General features: G+C 45.8%; 1 protein-coding gene across 2 annotated transcripts in view; it reads left to right on the top strand.

Moving 5' to 3' along the window:
- The first annotated feature begins 391 nt into the window (after nucleotides 1-391).
- TRIM14 (tripartite motif containing 14) overlaps nucleotides 392-15,428 on the top strand; it is a 35,296-nt gene continuing 20,259 nt past the window's right edge. Inside the window, exons 1-3 of one of the 2 annotated variants that reach the window (XM_064379662.1) lie at nucleotides 1,536-1,553; nucleotides 1,713-1,778; nucleotides 9,249-9,344. Coding sequence is in view for 1 of the 2 variants with exons in the window: in XM_012475749.2 (XP_012331172.2) it covers nucleotides 392-598; nucleotides 9,249-9,344 (303 nt within the window). In the remaining variant the exon portion in view is untranslated. Of the gene's footprint in view, nucleotides 599-1,535; nucleotides 1,554-1,712; nucleotides 1,779-9,248; nucleotides 9,345-15,428 lie in introns of those variants that run through there. The other variant, XM_012475749.2, reaches the window with a different exon arrangement.

The raw sequence follows: 15,428 nt of genomic DNA on the forward strand, positions 1-15,428 counted from the left end.
GAAAGTAAGAGGCGCACCGTCCCCCCGACCCCGGAAGGTCACAGCCAACTTTGGTCCCATCATCAGGGGTGCAGTTTTCTAGGCGTTACTGGACCAGCGTCATTAAGCAGGAAGCCCACCCTCTCCCAGCTGGCCCATTAGGAGCCTCCCATGTCTGCTGGGGCCACCTCCCGATCTGGGCGGGCCAAGGGAGCACCCTGCTGGTCGGAGGATGCTCCGAGGCCCTTCACTGCTCCCGGCTGGCTGCCATCCTCCCGGCGGCCGGGGGCGCCCTGCGGTCCTCCAGTGCCTGAGCTGGGCCGGCCTGGAGCCGCCCCGCCCACGGCCGAGGTTTCGATTTCCCGTGGGAGCCCCGCCCCGTGCCCCCGGGAGCCCGAGGCGGCGGCGATGAATGGCGGGTGCGGCGGCTGGGAACCTGGCCCCTGGGGCGTCGGAGCTCGTCGAGGGATGCGGCTGGCGCTGCCCGGAGCATGGCGACCGCGTGACCGAACTCTTCTGTCGCAGCTGCCGCCGCTGCGTGTGTGCGCTTTGCCCAGTGCTGGGCGCGCACCGCGGCCACCCGGTGGACCTGGCGTTGGAGGCGGCGGTGCACGTGCAGGTGAGGACGGTGGGGACGCCCGCGGGAGTTGTGGGAGCCAGCTCAGGCACAACCACGGAGGAGGGGGCGTGCCTGCCATCCTGTGGCCAGGGGCGGTTAACAACCTGGAAACCAGAGGTGCCCCAGAGGGCGTCTAAGCGGTCGACCGAAAGTTCAGAACGGGAGTCTGAGACCCAAGGAAGGGCAAAGGCGAGCCAAGGCCATCAATTGAGCTTCAGAAAAGGTGGGTTTAGGAGTGAGAGGTTGGGAGCCCAGACTGGTACCGAGATGTCCTTGACCCTGTCCACCATGGCGGGTCCACCACACTGCCATTGGGCTGGAAGACAGTCTGCCTTTTAGTTAGCAGAGGTGCAAACCCTCCGTGTTAATAAACAGCCCCGTGTAGCTCAGAGAGTCACACAGACATCTCCAGTTTACTCAATCTGTAGTCTACAGAAATGGCCTGTGAACCTTGAACTGAGGATGGCCCAATTGCCCTGGAAGCAGCCTCAACAGTCACTGCCTACTTCCTCTCCCCTCACCGGCCACACAGACACTCCCATTCCTGCTCACAGCAGCCCTGTGTGAACTATTATTATTACAGCCATTTTATAGGCCGCAAGAGGAAGGCTCTGAAGGCAGGGGCAGGCCTTGAATCCAGGACTCCATTAGCCAGATGCCCCCAACAGGGCCCTTCTCATCATGGAAGCCTCACCCATGCATAATCCTAGCAGTGGCCAGGGGCTTTGGGCTCCTGCTCCAGCTTCCCAGCTGAGTTATTCTGTGGCTCCTCTCAAATTCTCTCTCTCTGGGTTTCATGAAGCCTGGGTGATGCAGGCCCTCCTGTCTGATAGATGTTGATTCTACCACTTCCGTCTCAAGAAGTCTTCTGTGATGAACTCGGCCCCATCGCGAGTTGTTCCCCTGCACTGCACGACTCCAGACCACTACATTGTGACAACCTTGGAACTCCAAGGTGAAAAGGGGAGCATGGGGGACAATCCATTGGAGTCCTGGGCTCAAGACCTGTCCCTGCCACCAGACCCTTCCATTTTTTATGTATGAAATGGCTGTAATTATAATAATAGCTCCTTGAAAAACTGTTATTCAGAATTAACAAGGCTGCTTTCCACAGATCTGGCTCGAGTCTCACCCATCCGTTTGTCCATCCCCCTACCCACCTACCTACAGTCAACTTCAGGTAATAAGATTCAGAAAATATGATTAAGTACAGAGTTTATCTAAGCCCAAAGCTTGGGGATGGCAAACTGGGACCAGAGATTCAAATTTCCCTGACTATCCACTCTAATTAGCAGCAGTTACACATACGTTTTTGAGGAAAAAAGCAGAGGCAGTTCCTCAATTGTTTACCAAGAATTTATATGAAATAACATGAAAATTTATATGAAAATAACATAGTGGTCGGGCACAGTGGCTCATGCCTATAATCCCAGCACTTTGGGAGGCTGAGGCTGGAGGATCATATGAGGCCAGGAATTCAAGACCAGTCTGGCCAACAGGGTGAAACCCCGTCTCTACTAAAAAATATGAAAATTAGCCGGGTGTGGTGGTACATGTCTGTAATCCCAGCTACCCAGGAGGCTGAGGCATGAGAATCGCTTGAACCCAGGAGAGGGAGGTTGCAATAAGCCAAAATCACGCCACTGCACTCCAGCCAGAGTGAGACTCTGTCTCAAAAAAAAAAAAAAATAAAAGAAATGAAAGAAAAAGAGAATCTCTATGGCAGAACACCACCAACCCTATTCCACTGGGGAGTCAACTAAAAACATCATGAAGAAAATCCCAAACTTCCCTTAAAAGCCAGGAATTTGGCTTCTACAACTTTGTCTACAACCTTCCTTCTTGTAGCCAGGAAATAATTCAGGATTTAGTCCAAAATGTAGGAAAATAATAAAAACTCAAAAACAATAGGCAGGGCTGGAATCTAATAACAGGAATAACAAGTGTGCTAAGATTTTCTTCTCAAACATGATTTTTCTCTCTCTAGTTCCTTGCTTTTACCAAAGATGAGTCTTGATAGGACAAATTTACTTGCAAAATAAGTTTTAGTATTATACTTGGTCTGTTAATTTGCACTGTTGAAACTTTCGTAAGGAATTTTGGATTCAACTTTTTTTTTTTTTTTTTTTTTTTTTTTTGAGACACAGGGTCTCGCTCTGTCACCCAGGCTAGAGTGCAATGGCATGATCTTCACTCACTGCAACCTCTGCCTCCCAGGCTCAAGCGATCCTCCTACCTCGGCCTCCCAAGTAGCTGGGACTATAGGCATGCACCACCATACCAGGCTAATTTTTCTGTATTTTTTTTTTAGAGACAGGGTTTCACCATGTTGTCCAGGCTGGTCTAGAATTCCTGGGCTCAAGTGATCCTCTCACCTCAGCCTCCCAAAGTGCTGAGCTTATAGGCATGAGCCACCATGCCTGGCCTGGATTCGACTTTTAAAAGCCTCACAGCTAAAAAGTTAAACCAAGGATTCACCATCAGACTATGCCTGTGATACCCATACACATTGGGTGAATTCTTCTCTTTTCAAGGTCCCAAATTTTTTTCTGAAGACAGAGTCTCACTCTGTTGCTCAGGCTGGGGTGCAGTGGTGCAATTTTGGCTCACTGCAGCCTCTGCCTCCCAGGTTCAAGTGATTCTCCCACCTCAGTCTCCCAAGTAGCTGGGACTACAGGTTTACATCACCACTCCTGGCTAATTTTTGTATTTTTTGGTAGAGATGGCGCTTTACCATGTTGGCCAGGCTGGTCTTGAACACCCTGACCTCAAGTGAACTGCCCATCTCAGTCTCCCAAAGTGCTGGGCCCCCTTTTATTTTATTCCTGTTAACATTTTTTAATAGAGGCAGGGTCTCACTATGTTGCCCAGGCTGATCTCAAACTCTTGGACTCGAGTAATCCATCTGCCTCAGCCTCCCAAAGTGATGGGATTACAGGCTTGAGCCACCAAGCCTGGCCCCCAAGTGTCTCTGTATGGACTCTATAAAGTCGACTTCAGTTCCTAAAAGCAATCTGGTCATACCTGAAGATACACCATTTCAGTCAAAGCCTTGGTAAAATTACCAGTGTCTCCAATGTGGTCTGTTACGCAAGAAAATGTATTCTTACTGAATTTATGCAAATAACGATATTGTCCTAAAATAAGAATACTCACAAATAGCCAGGTGTAGTGGCTCACACCTGTAATCCCAGCACTTTGGGAGGCTGAGGTGGGCAGATCACTTGAGGTTAGAAGTTGGAGACCAGCCTAGCCAACATGGTGAAACCCCATCTCTACTAAAAATATAAAAATTACCCAAATGTGGTGGTGTGCACCTGTAGTTCCAGCTACTCAGGAGGCTGAGGCAGGAGAATCATTTGAACCAGGAGGCAGAGGTTGCAGTGAGCCAAAATCGTGCCACCGCACTCTGCACTCTGGCCTGAGTGACAGAGCAAACTCCATCTTAAAAAAAAAAAAAAAAGATACTCACAAATAGTTTGCAAATTTTGGGGAAATCAGGTAGAGACAAACGCAAATGTTTCAGTTTTGCTCACAAAAGTGTATTTTATCCAGTTGCTGTGACAAAAGAAAAAAAGCTTTTTGACTGAAAAACAAAATATAAAAAGAATTAGCAATGTTTTGAATTTTTAAAATCATAAAAATCACTTTTGTCTTCTATCAGTGTAGTCCCATGTAAATAATTCTTGCTCTGCTTGATGTTGGGTTAACAGTCTTCATGAATGCCTCAGGTTTTTATTAGAGTTCTGGAAACTTTTACTTAGTCCAGTGGTATGATCTCTGAAGTTACCAGAAACCTGTATTCAAGAGTACTTGTCGGCTGGGCATGGTGGCTCATGCCTGTAATCCAAGCACTTTGGAGGCCAAGGTGGGCAGATCACCTGAGGTCAGGAGTTCAAAACCAGCCTGACCAACATGGTGAAACCCCATCTTTAAAAATAAATAAATAAATAAATAAATAAAAAGAGTATTTGTCAGGGTCTTTTCCAAAAATTTCCTTAAAGAAGAAGCAAATAGAGGCCGGGCACAGTGGCTCACGCCTATAATCCCAGCAATTTGGGAGGCCGAGGCAGGTGGATCACAAAGTCAAGAGATCGAGACCATCCTGGTCAACAAGGTGAAACCCCGTCTCTACTAAAAAATACAAAAATTAGCTGGGCATGGTGGCGCATGCCTGTAGTCCCAGCTACTAGGGAGGTTGAGGCAGGAGAATTGCTTGAACCCAGGAGGCAGAGGTTGCGGTGAGCCGAGATCACGCCATTGCACTCCAGCCTGGGTAACAAGAGTGAAACTCCGTCTCAAAAAAAAAAAAAAAAAAGCCTGTAATCCCAGCACTTTGGGAGGCCGAGGCAGGTGGATCACGAGGTCAAGAGATCGAGACCATCCCGGTCAACATGGTGAAACCCTGTCTCTACTAAAAATACAAAACATTACCTGGGCATGGTGGCGCGTGCCTGTAATCCCAGCTACTCAGGAGACTGAGGCAGGAGAATTGCCTGAACCCAGGAGGCAGAGGTTGCGGTGAGCCGAGATCGCGCCATTGCGCTCCAGCCTGGGTAACAAGAGCGAAACTCTGTCTCAAAAAAAAAAAAGAAGAAGCAAATTTTGGACCATAACGGATTATAAACTACTTTCTTAAAAAAATAATCAAACCAAGGCTGGGCACAGTGGCTCATGCCTGTAATCCCGGCACTGTGGGAGGCTGAAGCAGGCAGATCATCTGAGGTCGGGAGTTCAAGACCAGCCTGATCAACATAGAGAAACCCCATGTCTATTAAAAATACAAAATTAGCCAGGTGTGGTTGCAGGCACCTGTAATCCCAGCTACTCAGGAGGCTGAGGCAGAATCACTTGAACCTGGGAGGTTGTCGTGAGTCGAGATTAAGCCATTACACTCCAGCCTGGGCAACAAGAGTGAAACTCCATCTCAAAAAAACAAAAAAACAAAAAAAAACCACAAACAAGAATCGAAGTAAAACAAAAATTGTCTATGGATGGTAAAAGGCTTAGAATAGCCATGGTTAAAGATGAAATTGACTAGGACATTTGGTTATTTGTGTGGCATACAACAGTTTATCATAATAATTATGATAATATACTGATAACACATACTAAGACATATCAGATTTTTAGGAATCTCATGCAATGTTGGAACACATTAATAATACATTTTTATAAATATAACTGAAAGAAAGTTGAACATCATTGCTTATTTGACAGTATTTTCCATATGACTTTGACATACCAAATAAGCCTAATGTGTCTCTTTTGGACTTGCAGAGGTTCTGATTATGCCCAAGTCAGCTTGGGTCAAAAAGTCTTAATTTTTGAATTTGAAATTTAATTTTGGGAAGTATCTCAAATATTAAAGGTTTAAAACACTTGTTATAAAAATAAGAAAGGTTTAAAACACATGATCAAATAGAATCACAGGTCACTACAAAATAATGATAATTCATTTTAGCCAAAATGATAATTCAAAGATTTCAAAAAGCAAAAACCACTCTGATAGAGGAGATTCAGTTCTCAATCAAGAGACCTAATAAAGACAGCATGGGACAAACTCCCCTGTTACCTTTTCTTTGCCATTAATGCAAAAATAAATATAGCTTTTACATTATTAATACCACATTACATTGTTATTCAAAGAAGAAAAACAAATTTTACTTTTAGGCCCCAGGCACAGTGGCTCATGCCTATAATCCCAGCCCTTTGGGTGGCCAAGGCTGCTGGATGACTTGAGCTCAGACGTTCAAGACCAGCCTGGGCAAAACTGTGTCTCTACAGAAGATACAAAAATTAGCTGGGCATGGTGGTGCATGCCTATAGTCCCAGCTACTTGCGGGGCTGAGGTGGGGGGATTGCTTGAGCCTGGGAGGTCGAGGTTGCAGTGAGCCAAGATTGCACCACTGAATTTCATTCTGGGTGACAAAGTGAGACCCTATCTAGAAAAAAGAAAAAAATTACTTATGTATTAGTATATTATCAACCATCCAATCTCAGTCAGCTTTGACGACACAAGACAAGAGTTCCATAAACCTTCAATAATCACTCACCATTTTCTATTAAAGAGCAGATCAATGCTCTGATAAAACCCTGTTGTTCCAACACAGGAGCCCGGACTCTGGCCTTACGTGAGTGTGCTTTTGATATTAATACTCAAGTTTTAGAAAACTTATAAATGACCTCCTTCTGATTTTTTTTTTGAGATGGAGTTTTGCTCTTGTTGCCCAGTCTGGAGTACATTGATGCCATCTAGCTCACTGCAACCTCTGCCTCCAAGGTACAAGCAATTCTCCTGCCTCAGCCTCCCAAGTAGCTGAAATTACAGGTACACACCACCATGCCCAGCTAATTTTTGTATTTTTAGTAGAAACGGGGTTTCACCATGTTGGCCAGACTGGTCTCAAACCCCTGATCTCAGGTGATCCACCTGTCTCAACCTCCCAGAGTGCTGGGATTACAGGAAGCCACCTTGCCTGGCTATTTCCTTCTAATTTTAAACAACTTGGTCACATGTAAAATTTCTTTTATGAGATTAATCTTCCACAGACCTTCTATAATTTGCTTAAATCTTCAGTTTTGTCCTATACGTCCTTTTTATTTTGGCATTCTACCTTTGGACAAAAATGTACTTCCCTTTTCCCAGTATCGTTCTGACTACATGAAGCTCTCTCATGCAAAAGAAAAATTCCTCTTTTTCAACTCTCTTTACCAAAAACACATCTGACTTTCTTTATACACTCTGTAAATATAATTGTTTCTTTTATATCAAGTAGTTATTAACTACAATTTCCACTCTTAATAACCTGAATTTCCAGTGAAAAACCTAGGAAGTAAGTAATTTTGAGCTGTTTTCTACCACCATTTGTAACTGAAATAATTTTATAATTTCTAGAAAGATGGCTCCTTAATTTTTGTAACAGATCTAAATATATTTAGCTTTTCTATACCATATAAATGACTCAGACATTTTATGATGACCTATTACTTAATTTAGCATAACATGATATGTTACTGAAAACAACTTTTAAAACTATGAAATGTTCATTTATAAACTTTTATCTCATTTATTTAATTTTTTCATTCATAGCAATTTTGCCTGAATTGTTCATTAAATAAAGCTAGCCATCATCAATTTATTTCTTTAGTAATCATTTCTATAGCTTGGGAATGTCAGCCTCCCAAGCAGCGGGGACTACAGGCATTCTCCACCATGCCTAGCCCGGCTTCTTGTTTTGTTTGTTGTTTTTTGGTAGAGGTGAGGTCTTGCTATTTTGTGCAGGCCGGTCTCAAACTCCTGGCCTTAAGTGATCCTCCCACCTCAGCCTCCTGAATAGCTGGGATTACAGGTGCAAGCCACCATGCTCAGCTCTTGAATCTCATTATGTAAGGTTGACACTATGAATACCCATTTTACATCCACATATCCACCTTCCTATCCATTCACCCATTACTCATTAATCCATCCACCATTCACCAAACATCTATTCAGCATGTATTTTAGGCCATGAGTCAAGGAATAGATCAGATCCTTCCCTGATCTGGAAGAGTTCCGTGGCTGGTTGGGGGAGAAGCTGGCAGGTCCTGATAATTCTTTTTTTTTGTTTGTTTGTTTTAGACAGGGTCTTACTAGCCCAGGCTGGTGTGCAGTGGTGTAGTGGCATGATCATGGCTCACTGCAGCCTTGACCTCCTGGGCTCAGGTGACTCCCCCCAACCTCAGCCTCCCAAGTAGGTAGGATTACAGGTGCATACCACCATGCCCAGCTTTTTTGTTTGTTTGTTTGTTTTTGTGGTAGAGGCAGAGTCTCACCATGTTGCCCAGGCTGGTCTGGAACTCTTTGGGCTCAAATGATCCTCCTGCCTCAGCCTCCCAAAGTGTTGGGATTATCGACATGAGCCACCATGCCTGACCAGCCCCTGATAATTCTGTTCAATTCAGCATACACTTCTGGGTCACCCCCGGTCCCTGTGGGGAGCAGGAATGGAGCGAGCCTACCCTCAGGAAGCTCCCAGTCAATGGGGCAGCCAGATCTGGGCCCAACAGCTGAGTGTAAGGCCAGCTGTAAGAAACACTAAGATGGAGATGAGGTCACACCTGTGGGGAAGGGGAATGCAGAGCAGACGTTGGGGAAAACATCAATTTCAAAAAGCAGAGATATGGAAGGTGGGAAGAGCAGGAAGCATGAACCCCATGGACCTTTCACCTAGTCCAGGGCCAGAGGGCCACAGACTCCCTGGAATGTATGTTTCATGAGGGCAGCACCTGGAACAGGGCCCAGCATGTAGTAGGTGCTCAGTTAATAGTAAGTGGCTGCTCTTCCCCACACCCCAAGCGGCTTGCCTTAAAGTCCTACTTGAAAGGCTGGAAAAGCAAGTCACAAGCAAGACTTGTCCTAGATAAGAGAAGTGTGGGGAGGGGGTGAAAATCAAGATTTGAGGCATACATGATGCAGACCTCCAAGGATCAGAGGGGCCCTAGTCCCAGCTCATCCACCAACTTGCCACATGACTTTGGGCAAGTCACCTCACCTTCAGATGCCTCCACTGAAAAAGAATGCAAGGGTAAGTGGAGATGACCCTTGTGAGGGGCCTGTTATTCAGAAGTGACAGTATTATGACTTTTTTCCTAACTCCCTCTTGTACAGAAACTCACCCAAGAATGTTTAAAGCAGCTGGCAATCAAGAAGCAGCAGCACGTTGACAACATAACCCAGATAGAAGACGCCACTGAGAAGCTCAAGGTGAGTGGACGTTTCTTCCTCATTCCCATGAAGAGGCTCACATTTCCCCCCAGACACAAGGGACCCCCAATACAGAGCCAATGAAAAATAAAAACCAACTTCGAAGGGGCAGATCGGGTTTGGTGGGGCCTGGAGATTCTATAATTCAGAGTTCTGTAGAAAAAGAACACCAAATTACAGGCGAAATTAGGTGTAAGACCATGGAGGGGCCCTGAGCTTTGGTTTCCTTTGCTTTGTGGCAAACCTCTGGTTCCTTAGAGTCATCTGCCAGTCTCTTGGAAGAACTAGTCCATTATCCCAAATTGCCTTAAACAAAGCAAAATGTAGCTTAAGGAATATGCAGGTATCTCTAATTCCACAGCCATACTGAAAGAAAGCGAGTAGGGTATAGATCAGTTCCACAAATAGGTACTTTCTTCACTCTCTTTTCATAATGATGTTGAATGGATTCTCTGTGGATTTTAAATGGGAAGTTGAGGCTGACGTTATTCTAACTAACCATTGTGACTGTGACGAACTTGTTGTGTTTGCAGGGGCTCAGGGGCTGCCCCTTCCCCTCACATCGTCCGTTGCTCCATCCTCACAGTGAGGGCTGGGGTGGAGGCCCTCCTGGGGCTTGCCCCACTGAGAGTTGGAAAAATCTTTGCTCTGTACTTTGAGAGGCTAAGGCTGGGGGATGACTTGAGCCCAGGAGTTCGGGACCAGACTAGGCAAGACAGTGAGACCCCCATCTATACTAAGAAAAAAAAAAAAAAAGGCCAGGCACAGTGGTGCTTGCCTGCAGTTCCAGCTGTTTGAGAGGCTGAGGTGGGAAGATCGCCTGATCCTGAAGCTTGAGGCTGCAGTGAGCTAGGATCACATCACTGCGCTCTAGCCTGGGCAACAGAGCAAGACTCTATCAAAAAAAAAAATAAAAAGGAACCCCTGACTACTTCACATAAAGAGGAGCGGCTCTGACCATGGGAGCAGCTAGCACTGGTTTTTCCTGTGACCACGCCAAGCAACAGAGTTGGCTCCCACATTTGCCTAACGTCCATTCTTTGTCAAGTGTCTTCATGACAGTTTGCTGGTATGCTGAGGATGTTTGTGGTTCACACCTGTGGCCCCAGCTTAATCATTTAATAGTGTCCCTCATGTCTTCAGGAACAGAACTCTGGGCTTGGAAGATAAACAGTTCCACAGGATTTGGAAAGTGAAAGCTGTCAAGTTGGAAGGGCCTGGGGAGGTGCTGGGGCTGTTCAGCCTGAATATCCAGCTCCCTATTTGCAAATCCCTGAGCAGATGTGGTTTGAGGGCCCCCAGGGAAAGAATTAGGACCCATGTGGAGGGTCTAAGGCTTCCCTGGGCCACATTGGAAGCAGAAGAATTGTCTTGGGCCACACATAAAATACACTAACACTAACAGTAGCTGATGAGCTAAAAAAAGAGAAAAAAAGAAAAAAAAATCCCCCAAAAACGCATGATGTTTTAAGAAAGTTTACAGATTTGTGTTGGGCCACATTCAAAGCTGTCCTGGGCCACATGCAGCCTGCAGGCCACAGGTTGGACAAGCTTGGCCTGCGGAATGAGGAATCATTCTCTTTCTTTTGACCCCTTCCCCAACTTTTGAACTTTGTATAGATTCAGAGGAAGTTGCAAAACTAGTAGAGTTTTGTGTACCTTGACCTAGTTTGCTCCAAGGGTTACTTGTTATATAACGATAGCACACTATCCAAAAAAAAAAACTGGATGGTACGTGTGTATAGTTTGTTTTTTTTTTTTAAGACGGCATTTCACCATGTTGGTCGGGCTGGTCTTGAACTCCCGACCTCAGGGGATCCGCCCGCCTTGGCCTCCAAAGTGCTTGGATTACAGGCGTGAGCCACCACGCCCAGCCATGTGTATAGTTTTATGTCAACTTATTACATGGATAGATTTGCATAATCATCACTGCAATAAAAATGCAGGCTGTTCCATCATACCTACATCTATGGTAGGTATTTACCATAGATGTCCCATACATCCTGGGTTGTGAGCATGCCCCTTCAGAGCAGTGTGACATGAGCATCTTCAGGGGATGCTATGAGTTTCAGTAGCTCCAGACTTATTTTCATATTATTTTTCAGTTTTGAGGTCCATGAATTTGGACTCCAACCCTGCTTATAATGCAAACCTGTTGTTTCAGTTGTTTTGCTGGTGATTTTCTCTTCACCCATGACCCTGGATAGATGACCAGATTCCTTTTCCCTTCCCTGGGCCAGTGGGTGGAGTTTTTCTGGTGTCTAGTTGATGGATGGAGCAGCTCTTTGTGGATCTGGCTTGATGCAGGTCACTCCTTTCCCACTTTCGCTGGAATGTGGCCAGGTATCCTGTGCTCCCCTGGATGGCCAGGCCCCATTGTGGTGTGGCTTTCACCTGAGTGCACCTCTGGTTCCACTTCTTCCAGGTTGCTTAGCTTCGACTCCTGCCGGGTCACTCACACTGTGTTTCCTCTTTGGTTTTGGCATCAGTGAATTTCCTTTGTTTGTTAGTTTTATTTTGTTTTTGTTTGTTTTTGTTTTTGTTTTTGTTTTTTTGAGACAGAGTTTCACTCTTGTTACCCAGGCTGGAGTGCAAATGGCGTGATCTCGGCTCACCGCAACCTCCGCCTCCTGGGTTCAGGCAATTCTCCTGCCTCAGCCTCCTGAGTAGCTGGGATTACAGGCACGCGCCACCATGCCCAGCTAATTTTTTGTATTTTTAGTAGAGACAGGGTTTCACCATGTTGACCGGGATGGTCTCGATCTCTTGACCTCGTGATCCACCCGCCTCGGCCTCCCAAAGTGCTGGGATTACAGGCGTGAGCCACCGCTCCCGGCCCTGTTTGTTTGTTTTTTGAGATGGAGTCTCGATCTGTCACCAAGGCTAGAGTACAGTGGCGCAATCTCAGCTCACTACAACCTCTGCCTCCCAGGTTCAAGTGATTATCCTGCCTCAGCCTCCCGAGTAGCTGGGACTATGAGTGCCTGCCACCATGCCCAGCTAATTTTAGTATTTTTACTAGAGATGGGATTTCACTATGTTGGCCAGGCTGGTCTCGAACCCTTGACCTCAAGTGATCTGTCCACTTTGGCCTCCCAAAGTGCTGTGTTTGTTTTATTTGGAACTTAGTAATATAATTTTGACATTTGCTTATTTTATCAGCATTTCTCTGTGTTTGAAGTAGAGAGGGGGATTTTCCATGTCGGCTCCTCCCTTGTTAACCAGAACCATAGGTTGCTTTATATATGGAGTTTTGTTGTTATTTGTTCAGGATCATAACACTTTCTATGTCATTAAAGGTTCTCTTTCAATGTCAATATTAAAGTCTGTATAGTCCATTAGATGAATCTCCTGTGATTCACTAAGGTAGTTACCTAATTTCTAGACAGTTTGGTAAATATTTTTGGCACCTTGATTTATTTCCTTCAGGACACAATCCTAGAAGTGATGCATCTCCAATAAGCACAAACGTGTGTAAATATCCCAATGCCTTCTGTTGAATTATGGCAGGCATAGTTTGTGGCAGAGAGGTCTGGGGCAACCATGTGGCTCCATTCTTATTTACATAGAGGCAGCACTAGGGGAAAGTCCACTCATTTGCCTGAAAACTAATCCATAAAGCAGGTCTGTAAACATATGAAAATCAGTAAAATGTATACATAGTCCAAAGTCTGTTGTTCAGAAGCCAATAACCAGGCCCAACCAGTTCCTTCCAGAGAACAATTAAGGACGTGGTCATTAATTCCCAGCTGACACCCATTAAGTGATTTTCTCTTATATCCTTGTTAATAGGCTGATTACCTCTCCCATCATGCCGTCTCAGGCGATGTCATGATTTAAATGTTTGTCCTTTCCGAAGCTCATATTGAAACATAATCCCCAATGTGCCAGTATTGAGAGGTTATTGAAGAGGTGACTGGGACATGAGATCTTGATCGGGTCACGAGGGCTCTGCCCTCATGAATGGACTAAGCCATTCATGGAGTAATAGATGAAAGGATTATCACTGGAGAGGGGTTATCATAGAAGAGAGACCAGAACTAGCATGTTAGAGTGCTCAGCCCCCTCACCATCCAATGCCCTGTGCCACCTTGGGACCGTGCAGAGTCTATATATTAGGCCATTCTTGCATTGCTGTACAGAAATAACTGAGGCTGGGTAATTTATAAAGACAAGTGCTTGAATTGGCTCACAGTTCTACAGGCTGTACAGGAAGCGTGGTGCTGGCACCTGCTCGGCTTCTGAGGAGGCCCCAGGAGGCTTTTACTCATGGTGAAGATAAGCAGGAGCAGGCGCTTCACATGGCAAGAGCGAAAGCAAGATGTGGAAAGGAGCCACATACTTCTAAACAGCCAGATCTTGTGAGAATTCACTCACCACGGTGAGGACAGCTCCAAGGGGATGGTGCCAAACCATTCATGAGAAATCCACCCCTGTGATCCAGTCATGTCCCACCAGGCCCCACCTACAACACTGGAGATGACAATTCAACATGAGATTTGGGAGAGGCGGGGGACACATATCCAAACTCTATCTGTCTTTACCAGCAAGAAGGCCCTCACCAGATGTGGCTCCTTGATCTGGGACTTAGCCTCCATAATTGTAAGAATAAATCCCTTTTCATTATAAATTACCTAGTTTCCAGTATTCTGCTATAAACAATAGAAAACAGACTAATACGGGGGCCAGTACATCCAGGTGTAGGGAAAATTCAACACACGGCCTTCTACCCTAACTTTTTACTCAAACTGGGATTAGATGACAAAATAGCAGAGTGGCTATGTTCTTCTTTCAGAGTCTTCCAAATTTTATACAGTGAGCTTTTGATACGCTCATAGTAATATACATAATATTATACATATTATATTCACAGACTCTCTGGAGGGTCCCAAGGTGGCACAGGACATCGAATGGTGAGGGGACTGAGCACTTTTAACATGCTAGTTCAGGTCTCTCTTCCACTCCTTATAAAGCACCAGTCCCACTCCAGTGATAACCCTTTCATATTATATTATATATGATATATAACATGTTATATATTTATATATTATATATATTTTATATATATGTATATGTGATTGGTTAGTGTCTATTGAATTTAGATATAGTTAGGGATTTAGAATGTCAAAACTGAGGCTGGATGCGTTGGCTCATGCCTGTAATCTCAGCACTTTGGGAGGCTGAGATGGGCGGATCCTCTGAGGTCAGGAGTTCGAGACTAGCCTGCCCAACATAGTAAAATCCTGTCTCTACTAAAAATACAAAAATTATCTGGGCATGGTGGCACACACCTGTAATTCCAGTTACTAGGGAGACTGAGGCAGGAGAATTGCTTGAACCTAGGAGGCAAAGGTTATAGTGAGCTGAGATCACACCATTGCACTCCAGCCTGGGTGACAGAGCAAGGCACCGTCTCAAGCAAACAAACAAAGAATGTCAAAGCTGAAAGGTCCTTAGAGATGGGGGTATCCAGGAAAAGGAAATAATTTGTCATTGGTCACATAGCAAGGTAGGACCGGGGACCACAGCTCCATTCATCCAAGAAGTCCACTCAGGAACATAGAAGCCATTTTGAGGGTTTCATACAAGAGGGGATTAATGCAGGGAATGGTGGCACAAGCATGGAAGAGGCTGAAAAGCTAACCAGAAGGTGGTGAGGCATTTAGCACCCATAGGACGCCATATCCACCCCTGGGCTGGTGTTAGCAGAGTGCAGGGGACCTGGACAGAAGCTGGAACCAGAATGGGCCTGTCCTTGGGAGCTGGAAGATGGAGGCAGCCATTCCTGGAGCCACTGCCCTGGTGGGAGGGGTGTCCTGGCTGCTCCCTTGCCCTCACCCCCTGATCCTCCTCTAGTTCCCCCTCCCATTGACTAAAGCCAGCCTGAAGGAGGATCCTGAAAATGCAGTGTGCAGGGCTCAGCCCCTCTGCCCTATAGAGCAGAGCTGGGAATGGGCAGGAAAGGGAGCTGAGACACAAGGGCCCAGCCTGGCACCAGAGCCAGAACCCCTGTGGGTGGAATAAAGAGCCTCAGTTGCTGGCTCTGTGCCTTTCTCTGTGACCCACAGGAACTGTAGGAACTGA

The sequence above is a fragment of the Aotus nancymaae genome, unplaced genomic scaffold (assembly GCF_030222135.1).
Source record: "Aotus nancymaae isolate 86718 unplaced genomic scaffold, 86718_ANA_hifiasm-v0.15.2.pri h1tg000003l, whole genome shotgun sequence".
In the NCBI taxonomy this organism is placed as follows: Eukaryota; Metazoa; Chordata; class Mammalia; order Primates; family Aotidae; genus Aotus; species Aotus nancymaae.